We start from the raw sequence: 19,287 nt of genomic DNA, 5'->3' as shown, positions 1-19,287 counted from the left end.
AATTAATTTTATCTGTTATACGCACCTTTTGGAGTGTTAATAGCTTTGTTGTCTTCCCAAACATGACTCCTAGTTCCATTCTCCAAATTTGACTGTACCGAGACCGGACCCACAAAGTTTCCTTTGTTACTTCTGGCCAAGGGTAGCGATTTAACATTCGTCAGCACTGTTTTGACTTTTTTCGTTTGTGCATTTTCAAAATTGGCTGTCAAGTCTAAACTGTTCGTCTTCTTGTGACCTGGCTTGGCCACCTTCACACTCACTTTAACTTTGGGTTTCTTCTTGTCACTATCATCGCTTGCCTCGGTTGTTGCATACGACACAACTCCATTGGTAAGTGGTTTGTCTACTTTGGCTTGCTTTGGAGTTAACTTGGCAGCCTGGTCACGCAGTTCTTGAAGTGGCAAACTCCTTTCTGTTTTCTGTAATGAAAAATGAAACCATTCTTACAACATTCTTACACGAGTGAAATGAGTGAGAAATATGAATCGACTGAAAAAGCTGAGAAATATTCTGAGGAATAAATGAATCTCTTGGTTCAAAAACGACCTATTTCGGAGATTTTTCAGGAGCCGATAAAAAATGAGTAACAGCTAGAAAATGAGTGTTTTTACGCATAAAAAAATTAACATCGTAAAACCCCGAGTTGAGTCCTTTCCAAACTGAGATTCAAATTGCGAGTAGCCTATTTAATTTGAAAGTCAAAAGAGGAGGTAAAGTTACGATAAAAAACCCCAGACATGACAAATTGCAATTTTGCATAATTTTCTGTCAAAACTAATTATTTTCTTATTGCTACTTTCATTCCATAATAATACCCATTTGGTTCGATATTTTGGGGAATTTCTTTTGCTAACATTTTTATGAAACACTTTTTTAAACAGTAGTATATATCAATGTTTCGATTTTTATTTTTTTTTGCTTTGAGGTCCTTCATTCTGGAAACAGTCACAAATACTTCACCTTAACCTTGAAATTTTCCTTATGATACAGTCTGAATGGATAGAAACAAAATTCATCAGAATCAAGTTTTTTAGACTGAACGCAGGTATCCTAAAAAGGTAACCGTCTTTCAAATATAGTGAATGAGTTTCTATTTAAATTTTGCAGGTGACTCAGAAAATAATAGTAGTTTCACTTCCTGTGCAATCAGGTCACAGTTTGTTACTTCTATTTCCTTTGCCTTTCTTTACAGATTATTTTTAATTTATTTCATTCTATTTTTAAACTTTAGACTGAAAAGAATGGAAACTTAGAAACATCTAAAAGAAATCACTCACTTTAAACTCCTTTTCATGACAGCTAGAATTGGTCGATGAAGGAGAACTGCTGGATGAGTTCCACTCCTCCAAATTTTTCTTCGTTAGACTAGTTTCAATTTTTCCCTCTTTTTTCGACTTGGACTTAGTTTTTTTATTATTGGCTGCTGCTTTTTTCTGCACGCTCACTTCACTTGGCAAGTGATTAGTTCTACCGTTCACTTTGGGGGTTGAAATTTTATTGTTATCGTCTACTTTGACTGGTTGTTCAGGAGGTTCCGATTTCACTTTTGGTGCACTGGACATATTCAAAAGTGAACTAGAGGTCCTGCAAAAATATAATAGACATTTCAAAATGAACAAACAAAAAAGCATATTTAAACAAAAAATGGCATGGTCAGATGAATGTAACAATATTCTACCGTGCTAAGGAAGAAAGCCGGATCCCTCAGACCCTGCAAAGTTCCTTCCGATTAATACCAAATTTACTGAAAAAATTGCGAATATTATTTTAAACAATTTTCAGACAATGTAGTATGGAATTTAATTTAAAACATCCGAAAATTTCAAGGGAAAATATGCATCAATGTCGTCAAAAATACATGTTTTATCGAGGGAAATTTGGCAACTCTCAACTGTTCATACGGCGTTCTTCCTTAGCATGGCAGGATTACACATCGGTTCAGAAATATATTGTGTAGTATATGTTACGAAAAGTGGTGCCTGAGAAGTGGAGTTAGGTGAGCAGCTCGAGCCATTTTTCAAGGATTGATTGGCTCTAGCAAGCCCCTAGTCTTTGAATGTGCCAATATGACTGTGTTCCAATCCTTGAATTAAACATCAAGCCTGTTACTAGCGCTGCTCTTCAGCCACTATTTTTCATGTCACAAATGTGCTCTTAAGTTTTTCCACTGAGAAGTTTTCTGAGGTTCTACATAGAGCTTCTAATTGCTTATGGTATGCATATACTTCATACAGTATACTTTAAAAATTTCACTCCCATATCTTTCTTGATGTAAAATGAAGTGACCAAGCTTTTTCAAAAGATGAGAATTTGATATTATGAACTTGAAACAATAAAAAAGTATAAGAAGAGACAAACAAAGGAGAAAATCGATGAGGGCTCTTACGCATTGAAAATGCTGGACCAAGAGGTGGACTCAGAGTTTTTGCTAGCAGGCGTTCTTCTTTTCAGTGTTGAATTAGATGTAGAATTAGTTGAAGATTTTGTCTTCACTTTTTCTTTATCGCTCTTCTCTTTGTAAAACTGAAAAAAAAAATGACCAAGTTATATAATGCCTTCCAAAAAATTGTTAGAAATAGGAGGTAAAAATTTACTGCTGCTTCATCGTTAGAAAAGAATAAAAGAGAATGTAAAGAGTTCAACTTTTTTACTTTCTACATGATTAGCTTTAGCACACAAGTTTGTAGAAAGTTGCTGAGGTGAAGAGAGGTTACTTGCATCACAGAAGGATTCAGGCTGAAGCCGTAGGAGTTTGTCAAATGGCAATTTTCATTCTTTGCGATGCATTTGACAGACTACATTTCAATTTTAAAATGAAAAAATGCACAGCAGAGATAAGACCATCAAATACTTTCTAACTTGATTTACTATTAAATGAGATTAGAAAAGAAGTGGAACTAAAAAAGAACTAACACTTTTCAACTTGCTCTGAAAATGAAAGTAGAGCTAGAGTTTCTCAGGAGAGAGTGAAAAAAGAAAAATTCTCGTGAAATTTGCAATTTTTGAGGCATCAACTTTTGACTTCTAATCCCTGCAAACCAAGCATGAAACCTTGCCGTTAGTCTCAAAATATGGTCTAGAAAATTCTAGACACTGTATTGAATAAATTTTCCCCGCTTTCACTGAAAGACTATTAAAATTCTTTGTTATTCACTTCTTTTATTTCTATTAAAATTGCAAAGACTTACCGATGATGGGAAGCTAAACCAGGAGGAGGACTGACTAGAGGGATCACAGTAAGATTCATCAAGGCTAATGGCGGGAGGTTTATTGCCTTCCTTTGTGCTAGATTTATCACTATAGTTCATCTTTTCTTCAATGTCTTTTTCAGCCACACTCCTGAAAATTGAGGCAACACGCAATTATGCAACATGATACTTTATCAAAGTATAATTTATTTATTAGTGCAAACATCATTAAAATTGATAAGAATTGAGATGATATTTAAAGAGCAGAGAGGGTGTGTCCTCTATCACTGACCTCCATCTACTCAATGCACAGAAAGGCTGAAATACGAGAGGTGGATTGAGTTATGAGAAATTTACTCTTTGCAAAGGATTGGAAACTTGGGCACTATTTTGGAGGAGTCTTCGAACTTTACAGAGAATTCTTTGATTCCTCCTACAAATCAATCGAATATTCTATTGGCATGAGTAGCATAATTGACGACTGATTGTGTTTCTAGTTGCGACAATAATTTCAGGTATTACTGTGAGAAGGAGAACAAAAAAATTAGAGCAGAATTTCAAATTCAAAAATTCCAATTGAAGAGCTTCAGATCCAAAAAAGTTACGAAGTGAGTTACCATGCTAATGATTGATAAAGTTGGAGACATTAAATATTTTACTGTATTTGTGACCATTCACAAGAAAAGGGACCTTGGTTCACGCAGAAACATATTTGATGGGAGCAATATTGGATACTCAATTCTATTTTCCACTAAAGAACCTTCAGCAGAAAGTTTCAGTCCTTGAAAAAAAAATTTTCTTCATCGGCTCTAAGTTCAAACTTACTTAAGATCAAGAACTGGCTGAATAGCTGCATCTTGCGCACGGATGATTACAGACTTCAATAGTCGTTCCGATTCTAAGAATGCTGCTACGATGACGCACGCTAGGAGCGTGAGTTTCAAGGTCAAGACAATGTAGTAGAGTAGCGGCTCCCAAGCAGGACGTTTAATTACTGCGGAGCAAGGGGCGAGCATGTGCGTCGGAAGAGTTGCAACAAGTGTGTAATTGGTTGGAATCGACATGTCTGTAATGATGGTAAGCGTGCGCTCTATTCGTGCCAGTGTGAAATCTGGAGTGAAGGCAATATCCACCTTGAAACAAAATCGAATTGATAGTTATGAATTTTTATGAATATTTCTCAGTACTTCTGACTGAATAAGTCAGTTAAGATTGTTAAGACGCCTCCTGAGAACTTTTCATCAATGTACAGGAGCGATTAGAGAGAGACATTAGGACCAAATCAATTCATATTGAGAGAGAGAGAAAAACAGGAATTTTCTTTTGCAAACATAGTACTAGTTAAATTAAAATTTCAACGAGACAGCTGATGGATTTTTTTTATTTCTAAGAGGAAATTGATGAATTTGAAGGGTGTAACCCAGGAATAATATCTTAATTTGTGCCGTTTCCTCTGTTAGGAGAAGTCAGCATATCGATGGTACATGGCAATCTTTTTTGAAAAACTTAATGTTTTATCTAAATTAATCAAATTTGCATTTTTTTAAAAAGATTTAATTATTTGATTTAATATTCAAACATCCATCTTCATAGGAGCAACATTAGTAAGAGGAATTTTTTATGAGAAAAAAGAGAATTGCTCATGGAATGAAATTAAACAATAATTCTGATAGAAAATACTTTTTATGACAAAATTTTAATCTAAACGATTTACATAAGACTTTTTCTTTACTTAGTGGCGAGAAAATTGAATTTTACCGGAAACTTATTGCTAATTTTGTGTTTAATTGACTGATTACTTTCTCTACCTCAGAACAGACGGCAGATAAAATGACAGAAAGAAAAGTGGAAATCCATGAAAAAGTGCCAAGTGTTTACTGGTTTTCATTATTCAAAATGTGGTATTCTACGAACCAAAAAACAAGCAGGCTTGTTGTTTTCGAAGACATGGTTCCTTTTCAATGAACACCACCTTCGAAATAGGATACGTTTCGGATATTAAATATGACAAGCTAGAAACTAAACTCTTTGTTGCTGATGATGCCACATGGAATAAGATGGATATATGCTGTGTGCTGATAACCTAAAACTACGTTGTACAGGGGCGACTGAAAATCAAGGATGAACAAGCTTGTTTTACCTTCCGCGTTGTGTTGGAGAGAAGGACAAAAGGCTCTGGATTCAGGACTTTAAAACCGTATCCTTCTGTTGGTAAGCCATTGATCAAATATCCTAGTATCAGGATCGGAAGTTCACCAGTGTTACGTGCAGTGAAGGTCCTTTTCACTGTCAAATTTGGAGCAGCTGCATCTTTTTGATTTTTGTCCTCTGCAAGAAAAAGGATAGTTTTCAATCACTTAAATCTTTTTCAGAATACGCGATGACAATTATAGTACAACTTTTCAGGGCTATGACCATCGGCAGAACATCCTGTTGAATACACTAGATTGATGACTTAAGGAAAAGGATGGATATTGACAGAATGTGATTCTTTCTGTGAGCACTATGTGTTCGTTTATCACTTACAGTAGAAATCGCACATAACAGAACGTATCGGGATCGGCCAAATGTTACATTATAGGGGGGATTCTGGTACAAGCAGTTTTCGCATAAATATTGAGTTCTATGTGGCAACAGCGCGGCCCGTGCCTCTCCACGATAACTGGGTCCGTCTGGTCCGTCTTAATGCTGCCTGATGCCGTGTCGTGACAGCTAAATACCTGATTTCTTGGGATCAATTAGAATTTTATTGCGAGCAGTACTTAACCCTTTCCGGTCCGCGGCAGTTTTCCACGGCCGTCGTTAAGTGAGGTTAAGGTAGCAGCGATGTTGTCAACAAAGACAGTGGTTTCCAAAGGCTCCACCAGAGGCCGCCACTTGCTGGAGCAGTCGAATATACCCGATATCGGGCCTGCACAGAAGTTCAAACTTTTGGGCGACTATATCCGACATCGGACCTAAACGCGTTATTTTTCACGGCGAATATATCCGACATTGGACCGGAAAGGGTTAATTTTATTATAAGCGGAAGAAATAAATTCGTTCTTATCAAATATAAAACAATAAGACTAATCCATGCGACAAGCTGTCTCTTTTTTTAAAACTGACATGAAATAATGTTAATAAATTTTGGGTGAATATGGCGACGATGGACGGTGCTCCACATAAAATGAGATTGAATCAAATATCTTTGAAGTTGGATTAAAAAAGCTGGAAATTACTTACTCTCACAATCCTTCAGATGCTTTTCTGTAATTTCAAACAAAAGTGGCGAATCAGAGCCTGGTTTTCGATTACCGAATTTGAACTGAACTTCTGTCCCAAGACCGTGCAACTTGACGAGTTCCAGTGTAGTTAAATTATTCCTGTGAACAGTAATTTCAATATTTTGAAGGGGTGCGCACTTTTATGAAAAATCATACTTGTAAGAGCTAAATTATTCTTCAATGGATCCAGGGTGCATTCTGACTTTATAAAAATGTCTAAAATAAAAGACTCGCTGCTTTCCTTGCTCAAATTGGTTTAGATAATAAGGAACCTCATTTAGGCTGCAACTCATGACTTCGTATTTGAAGGACCAGTTTTGAATGATATTTTAAGTTAATTGAAAAAGACGATAAACTTTCGAATAACAGGTTAGGAAAGAGAATAGCGTTTGAGCTTCTCTTCCTGCACTCAGTAGTGAATACCCTATCATTGTAGTCTTATTCTCACCAAAAGATAGGAAATATTACATGCTTATCTCATCAACAGATAGGGAATACAAGGCGATGATTCTGTTGCGCAATGGCACTGCCTTGACACAAGTTAACTGTCTGTCGTATTGAAAGGGTAAAAACACCAGAGTTTTAATTTATTCTTGGTTAAAAGACAGTTTCTATTGTTGAAAGCAGAAAATATATTCAAATAATAATGAAATTAAAGACTTCCTCTGAGATTTCTCAATGAAAATTTCTCAAAAGTCGCAGCAAACGAGAATGTAGGAAGAAATTTTCAGGGTGTTTGTTTCATTTTGGGAAATCCTGATTTTTTACTGCTAAATCCTGATCAAAAATAGGAGAAGGTTTTGAGCCAGGATAACTCCTCTTGCGGGAGGCAAACTGCGGAAAAATAACGTCATCACTTCATGCAAGGCGAATGTAATTTCCAAAAATAGCTTGATAAAAAAATCCGATCGGACGGCCAACTTTTCTCAAATCCTGATTGTACGACCAATTTTTCCTCAAATCCTGATGAAATCAGGATTAAACACTGATTGACCTCAAATCCTAACAGGATCGGGAAAATCCTGATGCTAGACACCCTGCATTTAATGGCAACTTTAAAGAGAACAGGGTATTAAAGTGCATCTGTACCTTTCTATCTCTAGATTTACATTGACTGAAAAAAATCTGAACACTGGAAAATATTCTTCCTAAATTAACTAAAACTAGTGAAGAGTAGTCAATTTTTTCAGTTGATTTCTGAAACAACAAAACTAGCATTGATTTCTCCGTGTAAATAAGTGCAGGAAGTTATAAGTACCTGATAGCTATATATTCTATGATTGACTCGGCATTTGATGGAGAAAAACAGATAGATAGGGTGAGGTTTGAAGCAGGAGGGATGAGGTACAAAATTGATGCTCTGTGTGCATTTGGATAGTCCCAGATCAAGGAATCTTCTACTGATACAGAAAACTGGCTTGGATCATTCAGTGCTTCATTGGTGAAATTAAAACTGAAACAAGGATTGAAATAAAAATATAAAAATTCAATTTCATTTCAATGACATGCTGCGTAAAGAGATTTTCAAATTTTTATGAAAGCAACTGCATTTTAATGGTGAAACTACAAAATGCGGATCTTGGTTGTGGTCATGTGTTGTTTCAAAATCTCAGCTCCTATTTAATGTTTTAAAAGGAGACCAAACCAGCATCATAACTTGAAATTTTCACAGTATTTCCTTCACATTGAATGAAAAATCACCGAAGTTTTTAAGAAATGACATTCAGTGGTTTTTATGTAGAAAATTAAGTATGCCAGGAAGTCTCCAACACAGCAGACCAAGATACACATTCCTGCCGTTTCACCATTGATCATTAAAATCTCTCCATCACACTGGGAATTCGACATTGACAGTTGGACATCGTAAAATTAGGCGTTTTGATTTGTTGGTATCAGTATTAGAACATCGAGGTACCTAAATAGCAGAATATCAGGAAAATTGGGGGGACTGTACAAAAAGTACATTTTACTTTTAATGGATTAAAAAAACATGGAATATTGCGGGCTTGCAGTTGGTTGATATATCCTTCTCTTTTCCATCTTCAGAGCTCTCCAACAATTTTCTATCATTTGTTAGTTTATTTATAGACAGTAGAACAAGCAGGCAGTGCAGAAAGTTCCAAGCCTTTCCTCAGATTCAAGTGGTCTTTTCCAATTTTTAACCAAAATTCATTATCATTTTCCCCTACAGACGAAAAAAAAAAAAAACCAGCCTTAAATAAAAAAAAATTAGACTTTTTTACCCCTGGAACACCAATAATAGTAATGGTATTGTTACATTATCCAGATGCTCCTGGTTGCCAGCAACTACAGGATAAAAATATTAGCATGAGGGAATATTTCTTTAATACAATCATACTTACAATTCACTGAGTTCTCGTTCATTTTCCAGATAATCTTTGTAGAGGACAAAAGGTGCAATCTGAACAACTACAGGCTGTCGACTGGAAAAATTGATTAGCGTCAAATTCCGGAACGTTTGATTCCCGATCAACGTCAGAGGAAACTCAATTGTCTTTTGAGTCATGACTGGCCATGACAGTGGGAGCTGAGCTAAAAACAGGTGGCGGCGGATTTCTGTTGTGTCAAGTCTCAACGAAAAGTTGAGTGGTTGTGAAAAAAAAGTGCGGAACTGCTGGCGCTGCGAATTTAAATGATGAAGATCCCACTCTGCAACGTTTAACGGAAGCGAGAGAGATGCTAGGAACTCTTGTGTTTCTGGAATTAAATTGAATTTAATTAATAAAGCATTCGCATGAAATTGATGCAATCAGGCTCATATTCATGAGTGATTTACTTTCTTAATCTCTAGCTTTGACAAAACGGTTTGCAAGGGAAAAATTCCTCTGATAATAGCAAAGTTTTTAATATTTTACAGAACTTTTATGAAAGATGATTAATGCATTTTGGAGTTGGCCATTGGAAAATGTCTAAACTAGAAAAAAAGTAACATATTTTCTCTTCAAAATCTTACATTAAAAACAATCCATACACAGAGATTCCATTTGTATTTTTGCCACTCAGTCAATGTTGATCTTAAACACTTATTTCTTGTTCAGAACTAGATTTTCAAACTTTCCACTGTGTGATTAGTTTTTCTCGTGAAATTTGGAAGAGATAACATGTTGCGTAGTGCTTCAATTCATGCCTTGTCTAATGGCCCATTTACAGAGCCTCATTTTAATTTTATCCAATTCACAAAAATTAGGTCTTCAATTTGAAACTGACATGCAATTGTCTATTGGAAAAAGACCTTTATAACAACACAAATTATTCGGGAAAGCAAATTTTACCAAGTTTGGTCAAAAATCTAAATTAGAGTTTTTGACAGAGAACACAGTCTCGTGTCTTAAATATTAAGTTCTGAGAAGTTATGTTCATTTTTGTGCTATGCACATGGCAAAACGGCTCACAATCTTGAACACAGGAGATTAAAATTCTCAAAACTACATGTTTTGGATTGCAAGCCTCAGACCAGGATTTCACAATTTTTGGTGTTTTTCTTTTTTGCATCAAAATACTTGGAAAACACTTCTCTTAGCGGAGGTGACAATATTTCCCTACTAATGGTTTTTTGAAGTTGTAAGGCCCTTTATGATATTTAACATGTAATTTCTTGAGTTTACATAGATACACATCAATATTTTGAAACTAAGAATACTTTAACATGATTAAATTTCTACACATAAATTGTGGTACCTGTGCTGTTGTGGAGCAGTGACTGAAACGCTTCCTCTGGAGGTTTCCAAACTAACTGTCCAACGATACTAGTGGTCATGGGATCTATTCTTGCCTCCTTTTCTGGTGAGAATGAGATCCCGCTTGCATCAAGAGAAGTGTGCGATACATTCACCACATTCATTGGAAAGTTGAATTCCGATGAAATTTCCAGTGGAATAGAACACGACTGCTCCTGGAGGTAAAAAAAATGGCAATTGTAGTCATGCTTAAGAGAAATCTACATGTAATCCACAACAAATGATTGGTTACATTTTACACCTAAAAAGTAGGGGGTGAGGTAAAATTAGAGATATGGATTGTAGAAAAATGAGAAAACTTACTGGAAAACAATCACTGAATTTGACAGGCTGATTGATAACTTTGATCTTTCCATCTACAACTTTCATTTGAAGAGCGAATGAAAGCCGCTCAAATTCTGATTCAACCCACACATCACCTTCCACGACTTCATCGGGTTTCTCTGTTTTCACCGTCACCTTCAGCACAGCCTGGTGCCCAGATTCAATTGTTTTCTGAAAGTAAAAGAAAGGGGTGATAAATTTAATTGCACTGGGAGACATGCTCATAAGTTTGTGTAGGAGAGTAAATTGAAATTGATTCAATACGAAAAATTGCTGATTTTTTGGGCGAGAAAATCAAATGAGTTTTTATAGTTTTGAAATTTTGTATTTTCATAAAGATACATATTGATTGTGAAAGTCCTAAACCATGTATCCCTTTTGCGGTGTTGTAAAATTACCGCTCTTATTTTATTTTTTCAAGGGAAAACAAATCAAAATTATTCCCTGAATTTTTTCAGAATTTTCTTGCATAGAGAAGAAAAATCATAAAAGTTTTCAACAATGGGCCTGTTGCAAACTTTTGCTAGAGCAAAAATAAGAGTTGTTTCTTATAGATAATGCCTCAAAAATCACGATGAGCGCATCGGCAAAGTCTGAAATGCACTCATAACTTCACAGTCTGCGTAAGAAATTTGCGGTTTTTTGAGCTTCCCGCTTCAAAAACGATACTACGGCACAGGTGAACATTTTGTTAGAGGAGTCGTTCCATCGTCGGCAATAATCATCATGGCCGACGCCAATCCGCCAAAACACGTTTGATGGGACGAGATAACACCTGAACTGGATTAGACCAGATAACAATCGGTGTGTTAACGTTCATATTTTCCACGCCCGAATTGATTGACCTTGAACTCTCCTCGAATTACGCGCGGAACTGCGCGCAAGCGTCGGCCATGATGAATATCGCCGACGATGGAGCGACTCCTCTAACAAAATGTTCACCTGTGTCGTAGTATCGTTTTTGAAGCGGGAAGCTTAAAAAAACGCAAATTTCTTACGCAGATTGTGAAGTTATGAGTGCATTTCAGACTTTGCCGATGCGCTCATCGTGATTTTTGAGGCATTATCTACAAGAAACAACTCTTATTTTTGCTCTAGCAAAAGTTTGCAACAGGCCCATTGATGTTGGATGGTTTTCCATTTAAAAAATATAGTATGGCAGGAAGTCTGCAACATCACAAACCGAGATACATGGTTAGGGAGTTTCACAATCGGTATCCAGGATTGAGGCATAGTAGATCATCTTTTTCTAGAAACAGAGTGGATTAAAAAATGCATCAAAGCAAACTGTATCTTTTAGCTGAATTGATAAGCGAATTGTATCTTTCACCTGAATTGATAAGACTCACCGTATCGGTAAACTTGCAAATTGCTGACTGACTGATGCATCGCAAAGAATGAGCGCAAGTACCGAGAAGTTCAACAGAAACTGCTGCCAAATCACTACCCCAACTCTGCAATTTTACAGGTGCTGGATTCAAATTCACAAGCCCAACATTTGTTGTGAGTAACCGTTGAGCCTCGATTGTACCAATAACTAAGTCATCACCTGATTCCGTTACCTGTAATCAGATTGAGAAGCTCATTAAAAACAAAACAAAAATAAGTCTGGAAAAGTTCTTGAGAAGCAGTGAAAATGATAGTTTGAATGGGAACTGCAGTAAATATACTTACAAGCGAAATTAAAGGATTGAAATCTTTCAAATGAGTTAACGCTGTTATTTTCGATCAGATATAATGCAAAGACAAACAAGAAAAATAACCTGATAAAAATCTGTATAACTTAGGACCAGAGAAGTAAAGAGGCAAAAATAAATGAGGCTAACAGCTAGCTTTTATTAAAAAAAAAAGAAAAAGAAAAATGGTAATAGCTTAAACTGTCTAGGTAGAGGGAAGTACCAAGATTCTTGACATCATGTTCCACACTGAAAAGCATTGACGTCTCCACGCTTTGACTTATGTATGAAAAACGCCTGAGATCAGCGGCAACTTTTGTAATTTATATCAGAGGAAAATGATAAATGCTGCATACCTTCATGAGATGACCGCTGTATCGCAGTAGAGGAATTTTCACAGACGAAACATTTGAATGAATTGTAATTTCTGTATTCAGACTATTGAAGTGCTCAGAACTATCGACTAAATCTAAGGTAAAAAGAGGTACTTTTTCTCCAGGCATAATGATGATCGGCTCGAAGTTGATAATCTGAAAAGAGAGATCAGAAAATTGAAATTATAACATAAGGAATACAGCGTAACTGTCATATTCTTAACTTGGCCTGAGCTGGTCCATTAGAATTTCCTGCCTTCCAACATCAGATATTTAATGCAACAAAATAGGTTTACAAAATCCAAGGTCATAGATTTCTCAATCTTGGGAGGCTGTTGACAATTAATGAAATTTGACGAGATTTAAAAAATTAGGGGGAAATTTGAAGGATCCAATACTCTTGAAACACCAAAACACAGCGATACGTGACAAAAACAGAGGAAATCTTTAAAATCTTTTTTCACTTCATGATAGTGCGACCAGCAATACTCGAATAAGCTAAAATCAGATCAAAATTCAAAATCTTTGATACTGTAATAATATTTCAATGATAGGCATTTTTCCTGACCCTTTAAAATCTGGAAATGTTTAAAAAAAAGTAGATGCTCACCCTTTTTTCTCTTTTTTTCATTTGACCTTAAAAACCCTTCAGTCGATTTCTTCTCCGGAGAGTTAAATGTAAAAAGGAGGGATAATATATGAAAAGCATACCTGTATTTGTTGGGCAGCTTCCCGAGGCACTGTGACATTTAGAATAACAACAGGCAGTGCAAACGTATTTTTGATGTGAAACGGTTGTTGATAGAACTCCTTGTTGAGGGGTTGGAATTCAATGGCAGGCACATCAAAAACAAGACCACCATGTAAAGTGCGAGCAATGTAGCTCATGACTAGTTTCTCTACTCCCCCACCCACCCCACTACTTTTTATCACAAGTTTTCCCTTGCTATAGCTCTGATCTTGCGCTAGTTTCCCTGGAAAGGAAAAAAAAAAGAGCCAATAATTTGATAGAAAAGCGACTCTCTGACAGAGGTTTTCTCAGAATGAACCACTAATCAGGGTATGAAATTATGCAACACAATGTGTACATATTTTCTCATTAAAATTTCAAGTACATCTCCATACATTGAAATTATCCACATTGAACTCATGAGTGAATAGGTAGCATTCTTCTGAACATCAATTTATATTTTCTGCACTACTTTGTCTGGGTTGCCAAGGCATTTGGAAAACGAAATTTTCTGACATTTTCCTGACGCATTTTGGTAAAATTCACTGACAATTGTGGATATGCCAGATGGTTGAAAAGACATAATTTGAAATAGTTTTCAGGCAAACTTTGTTGTTCAAAACGTAAGACCTATTCTTAAAGGAGACTTAACAAATTTTCCTGACAATTTGGTCATTTTCCCTGATATTTGTTGGTTTTCTCTGACTTTGCAAAATTCCCGGTTTTACCGCTGTTCCCTGATTGTGGCAACATCACTCTGTACTATGGCATCAATAATCTGATTTCAGATTCCATCAATGGACACCTGACAAATACTGAATATGAATAAAAAGCTTAAATTCTAATTTAAAGAAAAAAGTTAAAAGCAAAACACTTACAGTCAAAGGTTAAAGATGCAACTTTGGTTGCAGTCTGCGAATCAGGAGGCACTTTGATCGGTTGAAAATCGATCTTCAAAGCTTTCGACGGAGGAATACTCATTATATTCTGTATTTTGATAGGTTTCTTCCACGAGTTTTTAAGATGGAGTAACAAAGTTTTTGGAGGGTCTTGATGCCCTCCAATTCCAAAATCGATGATATCGTCTGGTGAGTAGATACCAGAGCTCGGACTCACTTCTACTTCGAGAGGTACGATTAATACCTCCTCACTACGATTCACTTTTAATCTAAACAGAGAGAAAAATTATATCAGCACGGGTAAATGCAACACCTGATGTGCCACAAACTAAGATTTACAATGTTAAAGTCAATGAATTAGATTTCTCAAAGGTGCGCACAAAACCACCTTTTGTCCCTGAATAATAGTTTGAAATTTTGGAGGCCAGATAAACAAGGCCTTGGTATAGGTCAAAAAGAAGAGGATGAAGAATCCTACACAGAACAAAACAAAGGTGACCTTCATTAGTTATCGATGACAAAGGTAAGTAATCTATTATGTATCTCCGTTAATTTTCTGGTTTGCATAAATTAAGTATTCAAAACTCAGCAACCTCCGAATAAACGGCCTGGCACTACATACGGACTTCTTGCAGCTCTGAAGTTTCTGATGCACATGCACACTAAAAAACATATGGCTTGCTGATATAAAACGTCATTGTCTGTACTTCCTTTGCCTAAAAAGATTGTTCATTTTCATCTGGAGTTGGATATTATACCACGAGCAAGGAGAAGTCTTCGGAGCTAAAACTTCAAAGTCTTACAAGCAAGGATGCAGAAAATACTTAGCCTTCCTATTTTTTCGACTAGTCTCCCTATTTTGAAAACCTCTTTTCCCCCAAAATTTTCTTGGCTGCGACCTTTTTTGTCTGTCATTCAGATGCTGCTACAATTTTGCAAAAAAAAAAAAAACAAGCAAAATCCACCACAATTCCACGATAAACCCAAAAATTTCAATGCAATTTTCGAAGAAATACGCGACTCAATACTTTAGTTAGTTGGCCTTCCGATTTTCATGGCCTTTGCATATTTTACATGAGCAGTGATGCAATCATGACCCTGTGATTGGTAAGTTTCTGCACTTCTGCTAAGAAGCTCGGAGGAAGAACAACCTTAGAGACTTTTATTGATTTTACCTGATATAAGCTGTGTGATTCTTTTGTGTATGTGCATTAAATTTTACTCTGATGACCGGCTTGGTGTAGAATGCAGGTATTTCCCATAGTTGCTTTGGACCCTCGAGCTCCCCGGATGGTAGCTCCAGGTGAAAATCCCCTCCACTGCTGAACACCTCCACAAGCTAGAAATTTTACAAGACAGATGAAAAAACTGGAGAACAAAAACAAGACAAATTGATAAGATTAAGCGGAATATGTCAAAGACGGTTGTATGACCTGTTCTTCAACACTAAAATGAAATATATGAAAAGAATAACTTATCAAAGGGGGCGAGAAAGATCGTGAAACTCTCGAATTCCTAAAAAAAAATTATAATAAGAGTACATGCCTTGTAAAAATCGACAAGTTAAAATAAATACAGAGCTTTACAGAATTTCCATGCTTTCTCCATGATCCAATTCCCTGACTCAAAAATTGTCGAATCCCCTGCTTTTATTTGACTTATCCTGACCTTTGAACGAAACTTCCACAGGATTTTTTTTCTCTTTTTGTTGAATAATTATGCTGACTTTTGTTCAACTTCGGATGAAATTTCCACTTCTAGAGATTCAAATTACGGAAAGCACTCTCTCCGTTTGCTCTCTCTTAAATGGAACTGGCTAAAGTTGTTGATCCAACACACTTCTCATAGAAGTCCTTGACTTTTCCAAGTCACAGTGAATTCCCTGGCTTTCCGGATTTTGTAGACCACCAGGAAACCCTTTTTAATAGAACTGGCATAAAAATAATGAGCACTATGTTGAATAATATGAAGATTAATCATGACGATGGATTCAAATGGAAACATTCCTACGAATTCTTGCATGCCCTACCTGCACATTTTTAGCACTCAATCCATTATTCCTCCCTCTTACTCCACCCCCATTTTTCCTTCCGGTTTTTTTGTGATTTCCATTTCACCTTAGGGTCACTATCTCTTCCGACCATTGCAGGTCAATTTATCTGTGCTCTCAATTAATTTTCTCTTTAATTTCTACTTTTGTTTACTTATTCAGTGATTCCAATTATTTATTTCAAGATTCGTGATGTACTTTTTACAAAACTGTTTTCTTTATCATGGTAAAATATCATTATTATTGACTTCCTTGATAATTCTGAGCTCATAATACCATTTCTTTAAATATTTCTTCTCTTTCCATGGGAATTACCGAAAAAGAATGAACTGCTTTGCCCCCACAATCATTAATAGGGTCACCAATTGATTGTCTTTTTAGAGCTTTGTCTTACTTCATGCTAGATTAACCCACAAGAGGTCAGCAAAGCGCCCTCAGAGGGTTGGGCCGCGTAGCGGCCATGGGGCATCGCCCCCTATTGGGTAAATAAAAGCTACAAACCTGAATTGGTGTTGAAAATGGATTATGAAGATTAATTAAGGGACTGAAAGATGCATTGAGAGGAAGGCGGATCCCTGACAATGGCCGCAGTCGGTAGGGGCTTTGAATACTAATGCCTCGTACCTGGTGGAACAGAAACACAAAAGAACATTAGATCATAGTATGAATGAAGACTTAGATAATCCACAACGCTAAACTGCTGTTTTGGACGAAATTCAACAAAAACTGCTCTCTTAAAAAAAATCTGTCTCGATGCACTAAGACCCTTTCACCAGAGGACAGTAAAAAATAAATACAGAAATTCAATAAACGAGTTATGCACCTTCTGGCATCCTTGACTCATTCCCTTATTTATGTCAACAAATAGTAGTGGTAGATTGTACAAAAGTATGTTAAGCGGGTGAAAATTTAGCTGTTTTTCTGGTGGTATTGATCACTAGGTAATGAGGAGGAAAATAGGGGAATCTATTGACTGCTGTCAACTCCATGTTCAAGTCACATTTTCCAACTAGTTGAAAGTATGAGTCATTCCAACCGAATAAGCAAAAACAGAAGGAAGGCAAATAAGAGTAAAATTTGCTAACAATAAGCAAAGCCTAAAATTAGGTTTACAAATAGTAAAGACTGATTGCTTCCTTCTTCTCTTTCCCCTTCTTTCTTTCTATCTCTTTCCTTATCTTGATGCAATTTAATGAAGTCAATTGAAAACATGAAAACAATGATGGTGGATTATTCCTACATGAATAAGTAAGTAAGGAACCGTCCATAAAATATGTGAAACTAAAGGGAGGAGGGCTGAGGAGAGTGATGCACCATTTTGTTTTAGTGTGTTACAGGATAGGGCCCTGCGTCAGAAAAGCACTATGAGAGGGTGAGAAGGGTCGAAAGATCCGAAATTCAGTTCTGTGTATTTAATGAGTGGCCCCTGAGGTGTGAATTAAAGCACATTTCATCTTTAAAAATTTAGAATACAAAAAGGATACTGGTTGAAAAGTTAAAAAATTAATTTCTTGTATAGATATTAGAGACTAATACTAAAGCTAAGCAAACAGAGGGAAAAAACGGATGAGATAATTAAGTTTGGGGTATTTTAATTTTGTATTTGATCAATGTTCACTGTGAAAGTTTACACTTCGATCAGGTAATAAATTTCAAGAAATCACAATTGCTTACACAATTGTATTACATTCATCTCAATTATAAAAAAGATTTTCTATTTTCCACATTTTTTCTCTCCAAACTATATACATTATGCACACTTTGTGGCATTCTGGAATGTGAACATACTAGACAGTGCTTCAATCCATACCTTGGGTACCAGCCAATTGAAATAACACAAGAGGAGGAACAAAGAGAAAACTGAAATAGCGAACGAAGAGAACAGAGAAAGAAAATTAAATCTTCAAATTAAAATGAAAAATAATGACCTGTAGCAGAGAAACCAGCATCAACAACACCAACATGATAATTTGGTAAAAAAAGAACTGGCCACTACACAGATTAAAGATTTATTGAATGTATTGAATGATAAAATTAAGTGTGGCGTGTTCTGATGCAATGGGGATAATGATGGCAAGTGTCACTGTAAGGTTGTGGAATGACATCATAGGCATGAGAGGCTTGGGCATGTTTCAGTATTTTTTTGGAGGAGCACGTAGTTTCAATTTCCTTTTTTGCCTTGTTCAAGGCCAAAGTTAGAAGAGGAGAAAAAATGATGCAGCCTCACTTTGCTCAATTTTTTTCACATTTTTTTTAGCATCATATTTTGCGATAAACTAGAGCAAAAAAAAATAAAAAAATGTTAGAAGAGTGCGTGATGAGTTCCCATGAAATGACAGTCACAGTTTCGAGAGTTCAATCACACAGAGTTCATTTTAAAAAGTTTCTCTTGTATAAAAACAGTTACCACATATGAACTCAAACCAAAAGAAATATTCGATTTTGAGTCCTCCGTTTCAATTTTAAAGAAGTTTGCTGATATTACATTCGAAATCCAACAATTTAAACCGTAAGAAAATACGGAGAGGATGCAAAACTTTTCTGAATTCATTGTGTTCACCTTAAGTTACTTGTGTCCTCTGCTATTTACCATCAATTTTCTAAAGAAGGCCTTACTTTTCCATTTGAGTGGCTCAAAATTAGATAGGTAAACAAGAAGGTGAATAGGTAGATATTCAGAAAAGGGGAGGCGAATGATACTTTAGAGAGGCCTACTTTTTTTTAACTCCTTCATTTTCAAGCTTCAAATGAAGCAACATTCCCTGAGGTATTCTAACAGAACTTAACAACTGAAAAACAAGGAAAATATAAATCTTTACATACAACTTCATCAATTTCTGGGCGCTTTTTTATTTTTTTAAGAATGAAAAGAAACACTTATTTTCCAGATACTCAGAATAAATTTTACTTTAAATCTTCAAAAAATACTCTACAAATATTCAAACTTAAAAATGCAAATTGATAAGCTTATGAAAATTCGGGGTGGACATTTGGAGCCTTTGTAAACAAGGAAATGAAG

General features: G+C 35.9%; 1 protein-coding gene across 1 annotated transcript in view; it reads right to left on the bottom strand.

Moving 5' to 3' along the window:
• The window catches only part of Tmem131 (Transmembrane protein 131), a 41,968-nt gene that overhangs the window by 8,642 nt on the left and 14,039 nt on the right, over positions 1–19,287 (bottom strand). Inside the window, exons 7-23 of the mRNA XM_019049994.2 lie at positions 16,770–16,892; positions 15,394–15,557; positions 14,198–14,487; positions 13,301–13,563; positions 12,572–12,745; positions 11,889–12,101; positions 10,519–10,710; positions 10,157–10,370; positions 8,821–9,175; positions 7,716–7,910; positions 6,417–6,556; positions 5,332–5,519; positions 4,017–4,324; positions 3,192–3,342; positions 2,390–2,526; positions 1,281–1,587; positions 26–422 (exon numbers count right to left, since the gene is read on the bottom strand). Coding sequence (XP_018905539.2) covers positions 26–422; positions 1,281–1,587; positions 2,390–2,526; positions 3,192–3,342; positions 4,017–4,324; positions 5,332–5,519; positions 6,417–6,556; positions 7,716–7,910; positions 8,821–9,175; positions 10,157–10,370; positions 10,519–10,710; positions 11,889–12,101; positions 12,572–12,745; positions 13,301–13,563; positions 14,198–14,487; positions 15,394–15,557; positions 16,770–16,892 — 3,811 coding nt within the window. The remainder of the gene's footprint in view (positions 1–25; positions 423–1,280; positions 1,588–2,389; positions 2,527–3,191; positions 3,343–4,016; positions 4,325–5,331; positions 5,520–6,416; positions 6,557–7,715; positions 7,911–8,820; positions 9,176–10,156; positions 10,371–10,518; positions 10,711–11,888; positions 12,102–12,571; positions 12,746–13,300; positions 13,564–14,197; positions 14,488–15,393; positions 15,558–16,769; positions 16,893–19,287) is intronic.

This window comes from Bemisia tabaci, chromosome 4 (assembly GCF_918797505.1).
Source record: "Bemisia tabaci chromosome 4, PGI_BMITA_v3".
Lineage (NCBI taxonomy): Eukaryota > Metazoa > Arthropoda > Insecta > Hemiptera > Aleyrodidae > Bemisia > Bemisia tabaci.
Note: the sequence above shows the minus strand (reverse complement) of the source record. Positions and strands in the feature narration are given on the sequence as shown.